Source organism: Parasteatoda tepidariorum, chromosome 12 (assembly GCF_982258835.1).
Source record: "Parasteatoda tepidariorum strain Cologne lab strain chromosome 12, Ptep-v5.0, whole genome shotgun sequence".
Classification (NCBI taxonomy): Eukaryota; Metazoa; Arthropoda; class Arachnida; order Araneae; family Theridiidae; genus Parasteatoda; species Parasteatoda tepidariorum.
The window spans coordinates 17863374-17883648 of record NC_141766.1 but is presented as its reverse complement, the minus strand read 5'-3'; the positions used below and the strand labels follow the sequence as shown (position 1 = coordinate 17883648).

At 28.5% G+C, this 20275-nt stretch overlaps 1 protein-coding gene across 2 annotated transcripts in view; it reads right to left on the bottom strand.

The window, feature by feature from the left end:
* LOC107443635 (lysosome membrane protein 2) overlaps nucleotides 1-20275 on the bottom strand; it is a 128698-nt gene that overhangs the window by 53713 nt on the left and 54710 nt on the right. The window contains exon 1 of one of the 2 annotated variants that reach the window (XM_016057572.5): nucleotides 17168-17619. The exons of the other annotated variant lie outside the window; for it this stretch is intronic. Within the exon in view, the coding sequence (XP_015913058.3) occupies nucleotides 17168-17296 (129 nt within the window). The 5' untranslated portion in view covers nucleotides 17297-17619. Of the gene's footprint in view, nucleotides 1-17167; nucleotides 17620-20275 lie in introns of those variants that run through there. 2 annotated transcript variants of the gene reach the window in all.

Below are 20275 nucleotides of genomic sequence, written 5' to 3'. Positions count from 1 at the left end.
CGCCATACAGATTAAATTACATTGAATTCACGTTTAGAGACATAGGAAACTTTTTTCATATTCCAGTTCTGAGAATATAATAAAGACCGTCAAAAAAAAAGTACGGAAATAAAACTCTAGCCTACGAGGCATTTGAACCTTTAAAATGTACAACAAACGTCTTTTCCTATTACTGTATGCTGAACTAAATGAGTGACAATAACGTCCTCATAAGATTTTTTATTCGAACTCAAATTCTATAAAAATTTAGTTCAATATCAAATTTGTATTGCACTTGTTGCTATTTCCTTGTACTCTAAACTTTTATAAATCCGTGGGAAACATAATTTCATTATTTCATCTATGATTTTTGCTGCAATTTTCTAATAACTGCAGAAAATACAAAAAATTATTCAGTAGTTCGGGAAGTAATTTCGTTTTTCCCCCTAATAGACGATTTTCTTATAGTGAATAAATATTTTATCTCATTTTAAATTGTCCATTCTGGTGAAATACTCTTTGCCATCTTTTCTGGCAGATGCATGTTTCCTAGCACGAATTTTGTTCTTTACTAATCCAAGTGGTTTTTGACCTTATTAGAAGTTCTCAAAACACGGTAAAATATCAGACAACTCATTACTTGTTACCAGAGTTAATTTTCCTGGAAAACAAATCACAAACGTCTAATGATAAATTTCTTTCCGTAAAAACATAAGTAAAACTTTGAAAATAAACCTATTTCAAATTATCATGAATTCAATCTCTCGGCAATCACACGAGTCACCAGCTTGCATCAATTAATGCCTTTGTCAGCCTGCGCGCATAGTGTTTGAAATTTTTCAGGATCGTAATTTTGAAAACCAGTTTTGACCCTCAATTGGTTTTAGAACAATATTAGCAGTATAGGGTCTAGGCATACTGTCAGCTACAATCTAGCTATACTGCCACTATATCTTCGACATACATGTCGGATTTTTTTTTTTTTTTTTTTTTTTGATTGAATAACTTTCCTTTCACATGGTAAAATATGCCGAAAATACTGCTTTTCAGCTTCTATATCTGAAAGGGCACCAATTAGGAACTGCAACTTTTTCACGAGTAAGCCTTCCCATATCAACTTTCAAAATTTATAATTATAATACGTCTTAAGTTTTCTGTGAAAAAATACGATCAACTACTCTGTTGGAACTAAATTGCTTTCCGAACAACCAAATACCTTTTCTTCTCTTTTAAGTGTGGGTAACAAGATTAAAGATTAATGCAGGCCAATACTGATGATTATTTCTTATGAGATTTGATCATTTCTTATCAATCAGCTCATTGATTAATAAATATGGCTATTGAGTATAAAAATTTACCGCCCATTCTTTAGTGTAGATTTGTGAAATGCCCCCCAAACAAAGTGGTCTTTAAAATCATTTTCAGGTAACAAACTTCATGAATATTTTCATGAATTAATCTCACACCCAAAAATACTTTAACATACGGTTACTAGAAAAAAATCCTTCGAAAAGATTAAAACTATTCAAATTACATAACATTTCACAAATAAAAATCGCACAATAAATATTGGAGGTCAATTTTGAAGAAATATTGATCACTGTCAAATAGTGAATTGTTAAGAGCTTAATAATCATTTAGAACTTTATAATCATTAAAGGATATTTCATTTTTTTTAATTGAACAATTTCGAAAGTTTCCACTTATGTCATAAACTATGGAAACAATTTTGTAAACATTAAGTTTTTGTTGTAAACAACGCCATGAAATTGAACTGAAGCAACAAAAACATCCTTTTACTAGCAACACTCAGACACCTTATTTTTTTCAGAGTATATAATTTCCTTTTGATATATGGGTCACTGCCATTTGATCAAAGAAACTTATGAAAACATTGAGATAATAAGTACTTAAGAAACTATTAAATTACATATTGTAAGGGTCTAGTTTTCATTATTTATGGTTATTTTTCCTGCTCCTTATATTTAAGGATAGTTTCAATGTGCTAAGCAAGAATTAGATTTGTGTTATCGACATATTTTGTAAAAAGAAATTTGAAGATCTGCTTGATACAATCAAGGAAAAAGAAATCCAGGCTTAAATTAATACTGATATTAAAATAATTTTTAAAAGTTAAGAAAATGAACAAGGCTATTTAAATTTAAGATGTTTGTTAGATTTCAGAAATAATTTGGTGTAATTGGTGTTAACCCAGTTAAAACTTCAATGACGTTTTATCTAATTTAATTTTTGAAAGCCATAATAGCATAAAATATTCAAAAGGAACCAAGTCATTGCGCTTCGAATTCGGTCAATGTGAAAATTAATTTATCTTGAGAAAAATCTAAAAAGAATAAGTGTGGAATGAATACGTTCTAAGTCTAGATGCCCAAGAGCGAGATAATTAGCTTTACAATTAATGTTTCGTATGCTCTTTCAGAAAGGTTTTTAAAAGATTGAAGCATTATGTTTCACACATATTTTGAAAATATTAAGGACATTTAAGAATTTTTAGAACTATACATGCAAATTTAAGAAATTATTTTCGAAACTCAAATTCTTTCACGAAATCTATGCTATGTTGATAAGTTTTGTTTTTATTAAATGCTCTCTTTCAATACATTGAATATATATATTTTTTACTTAGAAATTTATCATATTCTACATTTTTCGTTGATCTGCTCATGGTGCATCCCGGTAACGCATAATGTGGTTAAATGATCTACAACTCTGGCAAGTTTCGTCATTTTAGGTTCATACTTTTCTGTCATCATCTTTTTTTTTGTTCACCATCACTCTATTCACCATAGTTCTATTTTAGCAAATTCTATTTTCTATTGATTTTGCGCTGTTGTGGCTAGTAAAAACCAAAAATATTTTTTTAAATTTGCATGTTTATGCATGGATTAAGAAATAAGTCTTATTCCATGAAAACAACGCAGTAAACAGTGCTTTAACAATTATAAAAACAACCCGTCGGAAAACCATATTACAAAGTGGAATTTTTGTTCATAATTTTGACAAATTAAACGAATTTAAAATTAAAAGACCTTTTATACCCTCTTAAAATCCTGCTATTTCAATGCTATAGAATTCTTTTTTAAACTTCTTATATATGTGTATGCCTACAACACGGAACATACATGGCAATACTTTTACTTCCGTAAGTGAAACGAAAGTACGTACATGCACTTCGTTACATTTTAATTTAAGTATTTTTGCTTGTTTTTTTTGGAAAAAGTGCATATTTGTAACGGAAATGTCGAAAGAAAGTTACTTTCTTCTGAATTTTTAAAAAAATATTTTTCGAAATCTTTGAAAGTTTTCCCCTAGACAAATATTTATTTTTTCTCCCAACACCTTATATTAAAAGTTCTTATTACAAGATTATTGCGTGATGATTATGGCGCTTCTTAAAATTTACATGTATGCTTTTAATGCAACAGTGCAACTGGGGGGAGGGAACATAAAACCCCTTAATTGGCAACTTCATGCATTTTAAAGTTATATACATTTTGAAATAAAATATTTGTTTCTTTCACTTTCTTGATGAAATTTAAGGTTACTTTAAAGTTTCAATTTTCTTGAAATGTGCTTTAGAATAGTCACTTTTTTTGTTTTATTCTTTTACTCGTTACATTTTAAAAGTAACATTTCTATGAATGACAAGGAATAGCAGGCAAAAAGCAACGCAGTAAACAACGTTTGATATGTTATGAAAACACACGACAGATAACTGTTATACTACGATCATTACGAAAAATGTGAACTGTGATAATTTATGACCCAATAAGTTAAAAGCGTTGAATGACCGGAGGAGAGTTTTTGATAAGGAATAGATGAGAAAACGCTGTAGAAAAAGTGAATCTTTCAAGAATATTTCATGGCTACAAAATCTTTATCTGGTAAATATTATTTATAATTTCAGTTCACGGAAACACTGAGAGCTAAAAGTTTTAATGACGCATTTTTCATTACAAGGACTACGTAAGAAATATTTTTCTTCAAGAAAATTAGATGGCATTAAAAAATGATAGCGATTTCTGCTTCGCAAAAACGACTTTCATTGTCATAAGAAATATCGCACTCATGAGTTGTCAAAATAAAACAAATTTTAACATACGTAAGTGCAATGTTAAGACAAGTGATAAATTAAAGCAAAATCATTTATTGCAGTAAAAAATCCAAATGTTTTAGTATTCTCTTAAACCAACTTTGGCGTGAATGCGCAATGCAATACAAGGAGTTGCCGTCCAAGCAATTTCAGATATGCTAATTCGATGACAAATCTGGTGATCTAGCAAGCCAAGGAAGGATCGTAATGTGGTAGAATTATTCTTGAGAGACCCTTGCTGTGTGCAGCAGAGCATTGTCTCGAGTAAGGCAAGAAATTAGTTATACAAAAGTTCATGCAAAAACTGAACAGCAAACGAAGTGTTTCAGTATTTTAATTATTAAATAAATAGTAAATTAATGCTTCAGATATTTGAAATATTCAGGGTATAAACATAGTTAATTTATTTTCTTAAAGTCTAACTTTCTTTTTATAATTGTAGTATATAATATTTAAGTTTAAAATTGCCATTTTGTAAATGATTAACAAATAGTTATAAAAATGCAATGGAATTTTTGATGAAAAAGAAAAGAAACATAATAGAGCTGAACTTTGAATGTTAAAATAGGAAGAAAAAAAACTATATTTAGGTCAGATGAAAGGGAATATCGTTAGATTTTTATGTAGACCGATTACAAGCCGGAATTGTCACTTTCAGTAAAGCACAATTTAAGTATTCTTCGGAAAATATGTTTAACGAAATTTTCGCCCTAAAAATAATTACGCAAATCGAATTTTATACCGATTTATAATATATTCCGCACTATTTTTCAATTATTTAATTAAATAATTTTTGAATTGCAAGGTGCGACTCCTAATTTTACCATAACAAAAATGCAAAAATTTGAATTTTGTGACAAATTAGTTTTTCAATATTTTAAGCCTGAATGAGCTTATATATCTTTTACTGTATGTTGAACCAAAATATCGTTGAAATAAGTTTTTTCAAATTTAATATGGGGCTTCTTAAAATTTATTAAGCAATGATTATGTTTAATTAAACACTTTTCTAAAGTTGCACCACATTATGGTACTAATCTAATGACTCAAAATTGAACCGATTTACAAAGCTACTCATACTTTCTTTCTGGCTCCTTATAATCAGCGGACAAAGGTCATTTTCTTTCATCATAGATTAATAAAAATTTTTGAAAAATTAAACAAATAAACTCTTAAAGCGTCACCTTTATGACTTGTTAGTTGTTTACAGTTTAGAATTAGTTACTTCTAGAAAGCTGTTTCATCAAAGAATTTATCTCCATAAAAACAAAATTGTTTTGACTGTCTAGGGTAAAAACCACCAAGGACAAGTGTCATATTTAAATATGAAAATTAAGTCACATTGCGTACAAATGGTTATTTAAAAAAAAATTCTTTTACTAAAACTCCAGGGTATTATTAAACTCCTCTTGGTATTCTGTAAAATATTGAACCACAGGGAGTAAGATTTCAATGCTAGACCAGCAGGGGGCAGAAACACCTAATATTTATTGGGCATTTTTGTCGGGAGAGTCTCAATTTCATAAGTAGTGGATGTTATAAATCTTCAGAAATGATAAACATCTTCCTTCCTTATTCTCAATTTCACTGAAGAATCTTATTAGAAGTTAAAGTTAAATTAAAAAAAACTAGTATATTTAGCCGTACAAAATACGAATTTTTCTCAGAAATTAAAAATTTAAATTTTCATTAAATTACACGTAAAATTACGAAATTTTTCATTAAATTACACGTTATAACGTTAAAACGGTATCAATTTGAGTTTTGAAGTATTTGGTCACTATAGAAACTTTGACAATAACCTGTCGACCATTTTTGTTTTTATGGATTATCTCGACGACCATTTTCGCTTTTATGGATTATCTCGACGACCATTTTCGCTTTTATGTATTATCTCGACGACCATTTTCGCTTTTATGGATTATCTCGACGACCATTTTCGCCACACCAGTTATTATCGCTAAAAGGTAGTTTCTGCGCCAATAACCGCAAATTTTATGTTTACTGTGCAATCCTTCACTACACGAGTTATGTATGGTTATATTCAGGAATAATTCAATGTGTAATTATAAAAAAATTAGAGGTTTTTACTTTTTGATTCCTTTTATTACACTTCATTACGTATTTTTCTACACTTACGTTATTTTGCTATTTTTTATTACTATTATTTGATAAATTTAATGTGTTTAGAATGTTTATTTTGGAAATTGATTTTCATTATGATGGCGCCAAGAGATTTGTGCATTTTCGCGACATTTCGACGGGATAATCCCAAAGTACTTATACGTACTTCCTATTTCGCTCTAACTAAAGACTGAAAGGTTGTAAATAGATGGAAAGTAACTTAAATTCATTATATTCAGGGGATAAACACTTCGATGTAGGTGCCCCAATAAATAATTGTAGCTCCAGTTTTATGAAATTCATTTTAATGGGTTTTGAGAAATGAAAGTTTAAAATGTTTTGTTTTATTACTACACACTTCAATTTTAATTTTTCAGTAGCTTAGAAATAATTCCATCAATTTTCTTCAAATTTTGTATATTATCATTTAATAGTTTGCAATATAAAAACTAGGATATCTTACAATTAAAAACTTTTTCGACCATTGATTCAAATAATGAAAATATATTTTGTGACAAATTATTTTTCAAGAAATTGTGTGCAAAAAGTTGGACTTTTAAAAAGTTACCGAGAAGTGTCAAAATTTGAAAAAAAAATGAAACAGAAGAGATTTCACTTTCTTCATACTAACCAACATGTCCGATTTATAAAGTAACCAAATATTTAATTTTTTTAATATTTTTTTTAAGTAAATATTTTTGAATATTTTTTGTTTCATTTGAGTCATTGAAATGTGTCTTAACTTTGTGACCAAATTTAAAATTACACGCATGCTCAAGCATTTTTTAAACTTAAACTCAAAAGCCTTTGAACTTTAAAAAAGTTTTAAAAATACTTAAAAAGATTTAAAATTTAGTAATTTAAATTCAAATCATTTTAATGAAATAATATTCAAAAATACTGAATTACTTTGTGATAATAAAATCATCCTTCCCTTTCGACTAACTTGGAGTAAGTAAAATAAATTACCTATTTGCCCTTCAGGGGTCCAAACATTGACCCCTTACGAGACTAAACTACTAGGACCATGTTTTCTAGATTTCTAATACCTCTGAATTTTGAGAATCTATATATTTATGAGAGATTCGTAACTTAATAATTAGCTCTAATTAAATAGAATATTTTAAGTAGACCATTTCGAATGATTAAGATTAGCACTTAATACATGAAAACTCGAGAACAAATATATTTAAGGTTGATGTCTTTCTTTGTGCCTCACAGTTCATAAAGCAGGTATATACTGATTTTTGAAAAAGTATTTATGGATTATTTACTTATAATTTACAATTATGTAAGAATTTCAAGGCTATCTCAGAAATGAAACAATTTAAGATACATTTTTCATTTATCAGAAGAAAATTTGATATTCTAGAACAAATTCCAACCTCATAATAACCTAATGTAATCGATAGTATCTTAATGCTTGTACAATCATTCTAAAAATAAGTTCAATTACGTAAAAACTTTCGTAAAAGCTTAATTTTTTTAAAAAAAATACTATCTTTGCAACTATCTTCTTATAAAGTTCAGTTAATTAAAAATGTATTACAGATTTAGATAAGAACATACTATATATAAAAACATTACAATGCTTCAGTTCAATGGAATTTGCAAATATGTATGAGTTATAACTCCTAAGACTAATAAAATTTACTTCGATTAAGTAAATCGCCATCATTAGCAAGTAGGACAATGATGGAACTTGACCTTTGGAATTCTGAACAGGTTTCGGATGTGCTCAGTATCGCAAATTTTCGGAGAAGTAACTACTTTTAACTGCTGTCAGGATCACGAGACTGAACTATAAACCTACTCTTGGAATGTTGCAAATATATAGATTAATCTAATACTATTAGGAATATCTTAATTAAAATTACATTGATCCCTAGCAATAAAATTTAATTTCGACTTCAAACTTTCGCCTGTTCTATAACTTTCGCACTAGAAACTCTGCTCCACTTTCGCACTAATATCATTTAACCGCTTAAAAACAATATTTAACAAATTAAACGATTTTCGATAAACTAAACGATTAAGATGCATCTTAAAACTGAATGTTCTAAAGTATTGAGACCTATTGCAGTTGATATTTGTCGAGCCATTATATTTTTCTTTTAATTAAAAAAATTTCATGGAGATTAATTTATAACAACTCTAGAGATAGTTTCACGGTTCAAATAATTTAATTTGACGGAGGAGTTTAAGAAAATAAGAGACGGATGCAGTTATACTTCCAAATTCAAACTAATAATCGTATAATATTAGATATGCAAAAGAAATTTGTACTAAAAACTAGAGCGGATGCAAAAACAAAAAGTTCAGGGAAGGAGCAAATACAGAAAACGTTACTAGAGCACCTCAGTGTTGGCAAACTGTTACTTAGACAGGGGTGTCTATGACATGGCTGGAAAATTTTTAGTAATTTGAAATTAAATCAAAATTTAGTTCAATCGTGCCTCCCCATAAGATAACTAAAAGAAATTGGAGGCTATAAATAAGTTTGAAATATTTTCATACAGTAGTACGACAAAATTACTTAGTAAGAAATTTATTAACCCAAGAATCCTGCACTAAACTATAAAATTTGTTTTCAAAGCGTAGCAAGTTAGCAGTTCTAGAAAATAATAAGGATTAAATTTTATATTAAGTTACTTTTAGCATGAAACTAATTCAAATCAGTTAATTATTGAATTCGTCATCTACAACTTTAGACAATCTCTTTTCTCAGAATTGCAACTTCTTATGGGCCAGAAGAAAGATTAAACTGTCGGAGGAAAGGCTTTAAACCCAACAATCTTTCAGAGTAAAAGACTTATGAAAATAAATCAAAAAATACATTATATATATTAATATTAGCAAATATTTAATATTAATAAATTTTGGTTTCCATTATATTAATTTCTTAAATTAAAACTTCAAATGACTGAATTAAAATTTTATTATATAAGAATAGCCATTATTCAAATTTCAATTATATGAATGCCATCGTCACGTTTATTCGTCTTGAACTTACATTAGACTGGCTGGATACATAAAAAAAATTTAAAGACAAAAACTTGTCAAAAATATCGTTGATCATTGAGAATTAGCGTTAGATAATACCGTTAATGCGATTTATAAAGTAAAGAGTATACTAATATACTAATTAAGGTAACAATAGTATATATTTGTCAAGTATTTATATGCTATGTCACAGAAATATATACTTCGGATTCAAAACGTCAAAATATTGCTCAACACATTCTATACTCTTTCTATTCAATAAAATTCTAATATGCAACAGTTTCTCCTAATAAAAAATTTTTGTTCATAATACTTAACGTCTATAACTATTTATATTCAATTGATTTCAAATATGCAGTAGTTTCTTCGAACAAAGAGAAATTATTCATAGTGCTTAAAATCCATTAAAATGTTTAAATTCAGTGAATTTTAAATATACAATAAATTCAATTCTAAGAGCAATTTTAGTTCATTTCGAAGTCAAATCAAAATTTCATCCTCATCTCGGAAGAAAACATTCAAAATGTAAACAGTATTTCTTATTCATTCCATGAAATAGTAGCGTAGGCGGCCATAAAGATAAGAGAATAGGTTATGTCTCACGATATATTTGATAAATGGTATGTTTTAGTTAACTTTGTGATAAATTTTATTGAGCAACTATTTGTCAATGTCATTAGCATTTTTATGGTTCATATATCATAAACATACAAATTTCGGCTTTAAATACAAAAACTTAACATGTAGTTCTAAAATAACTGCCAATGTCATTGAATACACATTTAAATAAGCATAAAAATGTGAAGGAATTTAGCATTTTTAAAACATGTGTTTCAAAACATGTAAGTTTGCTTAATTTTAAAATAAAAGACTTAAAAAACATTACTAGCTTTAATAAGATTTGATTTATGTAATTTTAGCTAAAAATCGACGCAGAATACAAATTACAATGCCAAAATAACAGATTCAGTTAAACTAAAATTTTTGAAATTACTTTAATACTTTGGCTTAGGACAGAAACACGCAGAAATGAACTGCTGTCCATAGGTTAGATGTCTCTAAAACGGGTGTAATCACTATAGTAAGCAAAAAACCTATTTAATTAAAACATCGGAAAGATTTATAAAAATCTAACTTATACTTTAAGCTTATTTTTAATATTAATCTATATGAAAATTATGTGGTAAATATTCAACTTTTGTTCATTTTTCGCAAAATATTCTTAATTTTTTCTAACATTAAGAACATACTTTTAGATATTCTAGTATTTTAATGTACGAAAAGATTATTTAAATTAAAATCCATTCTGCACAAACTATTTTAAGTACCCTGTATATTTGAGAACTTTAATACATACTGAATTAGTAATCATCAGAATCATAGAATTTGTTTACGATGAAGACTATTGCTTTATAAAAGGAATATCTTGAAGCTATTGGGCGTATTTCGATTTAGGGGAATATCCTGACCTGAGGCTATAGGGCATATTCCGATTGAAAGGAATGTCCTGAAGCTAACGGGTATATTTCGACTGAAGAGTTTATAGGGCATATTGCGACAATAGGGATTTTTATATGTTAAAAATTTCAATTGCATTAGAAAATAATTGTATAATATCTTTAATCTTTCATTGAATACTCCTCTTTATATGGATGCCAAGGGCATCTTTGGCCCTTCTCTGGTCACATTATTGAATATGAAAGAGATCAAAAGACTTCTATAATGCTCCATGGACTTCAGTAACTACATCGCTCCATAATAACTGTTTACACGTAGAATGCCATGGGGTTACCGGTGACCGGCACTGAGTTCGTTCGTAGTGCCATGGGGGTCACCGGTGACCGGCGAAGCCAAGATTATAAGAAACGCATAATTCGAGTAAATTTTTAATGCTTTAATTTTTTTTATATTATCGTTACTAAAATGGTTTGAGGAAATTAATGCAACGTATACTGAGCAAATCATTTTGGCCAGACGGGCAAGCCATGTAAAATAGCGTGGCAGTCAACGTGTTAACTGTGCTCGTGAAAACAAAGGTGTTTTTCTTTGCTATTTGATTTAGCCATTAGATAATGATTCGCTAAATTATGTATTTTTCATTAACAGATCGAGTAAATTTTAAAAATAAGTATTTCATTCATAGTAATTCCGTAACATTTTTCAAGCTCGAAGTAAATTTCAACTAATACCGTAAAATTGACCAAGCACTACTTAATTATTACCAGACATACCAAACACTACCTTAATTATTTCAAGACTTCAAAATTTACCCATCGTTACGTAAAACTCAAGTTAAAAGTACAATTAAGTTGTGACTTACAAAACTAAATATACAAGAGCTTTGGTAAAATACATGTCACGTTTCATAAATAAAAAAAAAATCGCATCTGGTTGAGCTTGAATTTCAAGTAATCTACGAAATGTCTCCAGCATCGTAATCGTTACTTTCAACATACCATAGAAACATCTCTAAATAAATGGCTTGAAATTTTCATATCATTTGCAGTTTCTAAGATCTAAACTTTTGAGATCACAACATTTTAGAAAGTTATTGAAGAAACTAGTTTTTCAGCAGAAAAGTGATGAATTACAAATTTTGTTTGCTTTTCTTAATTTAATAAATTATTATCTGAGGGTATTTAAATATGTGCGAAAGCCAAAAATTGTAAAACATTATATGAAGCATAATTTGTAAATAGTTTTCATCCGTGTAAATAGTTTTAATCATTTCTTATTTAGGGTAATCAGAAAGATCAGTAATGACTGCTTTCAAACATATTAGTTAAAAATGAAATTAGTTCTCATTTTTCTGAAGAAAAAAAGATTACACGTTTCTACAATATTTTAAAAACATTGCAGCAATTAATTCTTTCGCTTAAAAAGTATCAGAAATCTATAAAACGAAATTTACACTTAAAGTTTTGAGTAAAATAAAAGATTGCAGCAAATTGCATGTAGATGAGAATCAGATTTTTCCCAAACATTATTAAAAAATTGTTTTTCCTTCAAACAATATATATTTTTGGAATTAAAGCTACAGAGTGTTAATAAAAATACTAAATTATATTCTGCTTAACTAATTTATCCACTATAGAAGGAATTTTCATATTGAAGTTACATACATCCACTAGTTCAACTTTTCGTAATGCAATGGGTTACAATTAGTTTTTTCTATCCAAGTTAAAAGAGCAAACTAGAGATTCTTTTCTGTACTCAGAGTTATTCAAAATATATGGTATGCAATAGCTCAAAAAGGCTAAAATAGTAAATTTTTGCTGATTTGTGTTATAGAAGTAAGTTTTGTTTTGAGAAATTTCGCATAAAATATTAAACTATAGTACGCGTTTTAACATACGTAAAATACCTATTCTATGCGAAAGAAATTTCAACTTATGCAAAAGTTCAATTGTGGAATCTAACTTTACTGAACTGCTAGAGAAAACAGATTTATGAGCCAAGAAATTCAGTGCTTACGAGAAAACATTCGGAAAAAAAATTCTGAAAATTCTTCCTTCTACCTCATGACAGCATAAATATCTTTTTCCAAGACATGCTGACTGAGCAAGCTTATTTAGTTTATAAATTTATATTATGCGGCGAATAACTATAGGGTTAAAAATGAAACTTACAATACCACATGATATCAGGATAAAATTAAATGAGATTAATTATATTTATTGAAGAAACATTAATATTTAAAAAAAAAGGTAAGCAAAGTTAGAGCACTTCCAAATATCTAACTCTTTAAAAAAAATCTTTGGGTAAATTTGTTAATTGAGTAAATGTTCAAATAATAAATTCGAAGACTATCAAAATGTATTTAATAAAAGAAATTATCTTAACATTAAATTATTTTAAGATAATTATCAAATTATCTAAAATTTGTTTGTATTGATTACAGTTATCAGTTTTAAGTGCTCAATATCCGCAGGTGAGCAGGGAAAAAATACTGTCTCTTTAGCATTATCAGTCTAGTGATTGACAAATTATCAGGAAATATACTTTCAAATTAGATTCAGCAGTGTCATCAAATTTCATAAGTGCCATATCTAAATTATTCAACAGTGTTCACATTTATGGAGAACTAATATCCAATTGAGAAAGTATCGTAGAAAACTAGCTCATAGTTTTATTTTTCATTTTTTTTAAATAAAAATTTTACTTTTTTTAACACGCCTTCTTTTTTAAAAATTTAATATTAAAATCATATTAAATTAAAATTGCAATTTTAATTGCATATTTCATATGATGTACATTTTTTTCTTAACGAAAAACGTACGTAGGAGTGCCAAGCTAGCTTCGTAATACTGTTTTTAATTACATAAAATGAAGTGTTTTGTGATGAAAATCATCGTGATGCAAATCAGGCATCTTGCTTTGCATAAAAACAACAAATTTTTATTTTTATTTTGAATGTCCGGAAACTTTTATTTCGTTTAAAAGTTTCTAAATAATTTTTAAGATTATTTTTAATGAAAATGTAACATGTATAGACCTGTTAACTTTCAACAGTGCTTTTTGGATAAATTTCTTGTGGTAGCTAAATTTATGCTTTAATGCATTATTCTTTATTTTATAAATTTGATTTCAAGTTACTTTTCACACCACTTTTTGCAAATAATCCAAAAGCTATTATAAAAAGCCACTTCATTCCCCTCGTGGTGAGGCTTTTAAAATTTTGGCAAAACTAAAATTAAAACTTTCAGATTTTTAGTATTGTCTACCACTCCATAAAGTATTTTTAAATAAATATTGTTGGCAGCCCTGCAAATATAGTAATACGTAACATAAATATAAACGTAATATAAATTGATTATTATTTATATTAAAGCAGATTGTAAAGCTTCGTCTAATTATTAGTATTTTCTTCAATAGAATTCAGACATTAAGATCTATTTCTAAATTTCTGTGGAAACTGACATAAGATGCCAAACATTGCTTGCAGTATGACAAAATATTAAAGGCATTTGATTGGTATCAGCATCCATAAAAAATCATTGGCTAGTCGAAATTGTATATTGTTACAGGATGCATGCAATGTCAAAGTTCAAAATAATTGCATATATTACTGGTGAACCGGCTTTTAAAAAAAGGTAATATGACTAGCGGGGTGAAAGTGTCTCAGCGAAAGGGAAACAAACTTTCGATCTTCACTTGTCTAACAAGTTCAAGCAATGGGATGGAGGATCGACAACCTTTACACAAAAAGAATTATCACTCGAGGGTAACGATTTTTTGGATCATGTTAGCCTTTTGTTTAAGACAACATTTCAGGAATTTAAATAAAAATGACAGAAATTAGGAAAACTGAAAATTTTATTTTTATATTTATTAGTGAAGACTAGTCGGAACTACATCGCAGTAATTTTCTTTTGTAAAATCACACTTGAGGTCAAATTAGTTTCCACGAGGGATTTTATAACCGTCGTTGAATAGCAGTTTTGGGTTTACGACTACTAATGTTCAACTCTGTAGCCTTGTAATTTTGAACCCAATTCAGAAGACAAGGGAATTCCTGGATCAAGTATTAGGATAAATTTGCTTGTGGAAGACTGATGGAACTAACCCGTATTCATGCTACATGGAGAGGAAACCACTAAAACCTCCCATGGCAAGGGGGCTGTAACCCAGAGGGATTTTTTGACTGTAAGCAATTCCTTAAAATAAAGGGGAATTCCGGTCCTGATCTGCTAATCACTGCGGATGGTACAAGTTGAAAACAGTATACCGCCGGGATTTGAACTTCTAAGTCGCCTTAGTAGAATGCGAGCGCTCGATTCCCAAGCTATTTTCCCTCTAATTTTACATAGTTTCACTTTAAGTTGCCTGTTTTAACTTTCTTTAAAATTGGGGCAATATTTGAGATTTTGTTTAAGTATTACATCTGTAATTAAGATTTATGTATTTCCCACCAAGTGTTCCTGCGACACAATTTCCAATTTTAATCATTACCCTTGAAATTAAATCATGATTTCTTTTAAATTCATGTAACCAAAAGTTAGTTTAATTTGCCAATAAACACATGAAAACTTCATCAGTCTCTCATTTTGTTCATTCCAAATTTAATGCAGGATTTTTATTGAAACTAAGTAATAAATATGTAAAAAGTCTGACACTCGAGGAGTTTTTAAAATAATCTCATTTCTTCCGAAATTTTACACGCGATCAATAATACCCCCACAGAATATAAAAAAGGAAAAAACTCATATTTTCTTTTTTTCTCTTTCTTTTAAAAAAACAAAGAAAACAATAACGGCATCAAAAAATGTGCAATTTTTAAAATACTAAAATATGAAGAAAAAATTTATTAAAAAGTAGTTGCATACAAAATTTCATTTATAATTTTAAGCTCTCGTAAAACTGCAGTTGAACAAAATGAATAACTTTATATATTAGGGACTCAATACTTTTCAGCACGTTAAAACCATAAAAAAAAATTCCTTTAAAATGAAGATAAAGATGAGATGAAACACATAAGGGTAGATACGAAAATGAAAGTTTGATTAAAAAATTCAGAATATTAATCGTTATAATATTTCAGCATTGAAGTTAAAAAAAAAATTTATGTAATGCGCTTTAGCTAAAAAAATTAAACTGCCAATAAAATAGAAACACAATAAAAATCTGATTCAAAATTTTTAGAAATTGTCTTGATATCGATATTGGTGAAACTAGAGCGCAATCTCATTTAAGCTATAAATCTTTTTCAATGCCCTGAAAATTATCTCACTTTGATAATTATCTTTATCTAACCTATTTAATGTTGCAATCATAAGGCGCATCATTTTAATGTAATACCAATTAAAAATGTATTTTATATTCTATAGAACAATGTACGTATGCATTGTAAGTTAAATAAAAATATTATTCGTTGCTCTTTGAAACAGTTTCGTTTGAAAACAAGAAAATATTCAATGTTATCTTCAACTGGATTTCGATGAAATTACATAAGTTTATATTTTTTAATGCAAGTTATGACTTAAAATTAAGCAAAAAAGTGCATATTTTGAAGAATGGAGTCACACTTCTATAAAAATAATATGGAGAACCTGAATTGGTAACCATTAGGTTTTAAAATATAAAAAAAATTTTTTAATTTATCTAAATATTATGAGAAGTGCGGTTTTCACGCAGATAATAAATTGCAATAAGGTCATAAAACTATATAATTAACATTCAAATTAAGACATTCTATTCATTTAAACGCTCAATTCATTTAAACGCTCAATTCATTTAAACGCTCAATTCATTTAAACGCTCAATTCATTTAAACGCTCAATTCATTTAAACGCTCAATTCATTTAAACGCTCAATTCATTTAAACGCTCAATTCATTTAAACGCTCAATTCATTTAAACGCTCAATTCATTTAAACGCTCAATTCATTTAAACGCTCAATTCATTTAAACGCTCAATTCATTTAAACGCTCAATTCATTTAAACGCTCAATTCATTTAAACGCTCAATTCATTTAAACGCTCAATTCATTTAAACGCTCAATTCATTTAAACGCTCAATTCATTAAAACGCTCAATTCATTTAAACGCTCAATTCATTAAAACGTTCAATTCATTAAAACGTTCAATTCATTAAAACGTTCAAAACTATTTCTGTAATACAATTTAATATTTGAATTATTCTGTAATACTCCCAGTTGTGTGAATTTAATTTTTAGTTATTCTCTAAGTATTAAGAGCAAAATGTTTAAAAGTCTAATTTAATGAAAATTCTCCCTCACTATAACAAAAAGATGTAATAAAAGCAATAATAAAAGTGATCAATTTATCATGCGGCTCAATTCATTAAAGTACTAAATTCATCTAAGTGCTCAAAAAACAATTCTCTACGATGCTATTTCATATTTTAAATAGTTCTCATTCAACAGTAAGTCATAAATAATTTTTAACATTTCAGTAGTCTTTTACAATTTCATGAAAAAATGCTTACCTCTTGTAATTTCGCATTAAAAATAATTGGTAATAGAGACAAAGCTGCAATTCCAATTACAAGAAGCACAATACCTAAAATACCCAAAAAGAAAACTCCAAATTTTGCCCGGGTCGCTGTTACTGCCATGCCTGTTCACGAATCCCTTTACCACAAACACACTATAGAATTATGAACAACTGTTTGAAAGCACTTAAAGATACTATCTATTACACGATTCTATGATATTTCCAGATTTTGTTTTCTTGATATTTTTAATCTTAAACAATTTTCATCATTCACTTATCGAAAGTTTTGTTGATAACTCGCGCCTGAAGCGCCATCTTTGCCGCACAGAGATGCGATTGGATGCGGAGAAATTTGCGACCCCATCCTAAAAATACCCATTGGTCATTTAGCTCAAGACGTAAGCAATACGCCGTCCTCTTCATTCTTAGTTCAAGATCAGTTACGAAGGTTTGGATTAAGGGTTTCAGAAAATAAGAAAAAAAAACAGGTTTTTATAATTAATGTAGGGTAAAAGCTGGACATTTCTGATGTTGCGTCTTCTAGCAAAATGTTGATAACAATTTATTCTTAAAAAGAAAAAAAAGGGGGAAAAAACAAGATGAAACTAAAGGAAGTTTTGAAGACGCTACAAACATATTAATGATGAAAAAGAATTTTATCCCCTCTTATTAAGTATTCTCAGCAGTTCTAAGTAATAATTTTCAGATTTTTAATGTATTACTATATCATCGTGAATTTTATAATTAGATACACGAAAATTGCTAAGCAATAAATCCATTTTGTTTCGTTTTTATGCAATCTAAGCAAATAATTAAGAACTTATTTTCCATAACCATGTAAAATGACACTAATTTAATAAAAACATTTAAATAATTATCTGATTAAATAATTTTAGGAAACTTTTTTAATGTTTAACAACAAACGTGAATTTTATAATTAGAGATAAGTAAAGAATATGTTGCAAACAAAACGTGCCTTTGTTTCATTTAAACATTTTAAGCAAATATTTACAATTTTTCAGTATCACGTAAAAATCATACTAATATTTATTTAATTTTGATTAAAAAAAATATGTAAGTAATTATTTAAATTGCTTCTGCTTATTTTTAAATTTGATTTTCCACGTTCTGGTTTTATAAACCAAATTTGTGAGACTTTTTTTTTTACAGAACCGATATTTATATAAATATATTTCAGTTTTTCTAATTTTTTCTAAATAAATGCTAAAATTAAAATTATACTATTTTTCCTCACACGAAATGTATGCAAGACATAAAAACAGAGGTGCAGAAATTCGAAGCATCTGGTCATTATGAGGCCTGTAAAATAGTTTCCCTATATTTAAATCTGTGACATAATAAATTAACACTTTTAACACTTTTATAGTATTAACCGTAATTTACTACTCAGAGCTCTTAATGAGCTCGCATTCCTGATAAAATTGTAGGGCTTATTAAGTAAACTTTAATTCACACTGTATAAAGTTACCTTGCAAACTCATAATTCTTTGAAATTGTAAATTTTGTGCGATACGTGTCTTCTTTTCAACTTGGCGCTAAAATGGGTGATTCCGGTTTTAACATTCAATATTCACTAAAATTCTGGCTTACGCTGATGTTTTTATTTTATATTTTATTTTATAACCATCGTTGAACAGCCGACCCAATTTTTCGGGTTCACGACTACTAATGTTCAACTCCGTAGCCTTGTAATTTTGAACCCAATCCAGAAGACAAGGGAACTTCTGGATCAAGTATTGGGAGAAAGTTTGCTTTCGTGGAGGACTTTTTGATGGAACTAGCCCACATTTGCGTTACATGGAGAGGAAGACCACGCGAGCCTTCCATGGTCAGCCTGACGGCAAGGGGACTCTAACATGCTGATGATTTGGTAATAATCACAAGGAAAAAAAAAGCACTTGTATAATACAAGAAACCGAAAATTTTAAATTTGAATTTGTTGACAATAGCACTTATCTTGGTTCAAATATTAATACCTTAAAAGATATAAGCGCAGCAATAGACTCGATAGCAGCTATCGATGCCTTCATGGCTTACGAACATTTCTAATGTCAAAATTAAAAGACGAACAAAAATAATGCTATATAAAGCCATCATTAGACCTGTCCTAACTTATGGATCCTAAACATGAGCTTTAAATCCCAAGCAGACCTGCTTGCTATTGTTGAGGAAAAAATTTTCGGTGTTATAAATGGATGGCTTATGAAAACGACATAATTTTGAATTATATAGGCTATTCAAGGAAGCTGATGTCAAATACATCAAAATAAGCTGGTAAAATCTGTCAAATAGACCCATATTCCTTGACATTTAAGATCTTCAGTTACAAATCAATGGGAACTCGATTTAGAGGTAGGCCTAAGATCAGATGATTTGACTGTGCGGAAGAAGATTTTAAAATCCTAAGAAATACTAACTGGAGAACAACCGTAAGGGAAAGGGCAGAATGAAGGAAGGTTCTAGGGAAGGCTCTGGCCCACAAAGGGCTGTCAAGCCAACAGAAGATTTTGATCTGCCGTTCCTCTTAGATCTGGAAATCTGGTTTCTGGCTTTTAAAAATTAGTTCTGCTTTCTAGAAATTTTGTAGATCCCTTTATATAGGGGTTTAAGAAATAATTATATGTATGCAACAATTTATTTTAAAAAAAAGGCAAATTCGTTATTAAAAAAGGCTTATGAAACATTTGTAAAAAAAGCTTATGATACATTTTTAAAAGAGCTTTATATTTATAAGAAGTATGTTTGAAATATTTATAAAAGTGCATTGAAGCTTAGAGGGAAAAAAATTACGTATTTGAATATTCCGTGCTAATAAATCTTAGGACTGATTATTTTCAAATATTAAGGCACCTTAATTACAGAGAAAGAAAAAAAGTGATCAAAGATATTTAAGGCATCTCACCTTAAATTTTACGCTAAAACATAAAAAAAAAATTTATATTACTGACGTTTTTCAGAGTCATGGGGTTTTATGTTTACCTAAACGAAAGGTAAACTACTTGAGAAACTTTCATAATAAGTTCATTTCTTTTTAATAATTTTTTATAACACTTGAACCACAGATGTAAATTCTTAAATA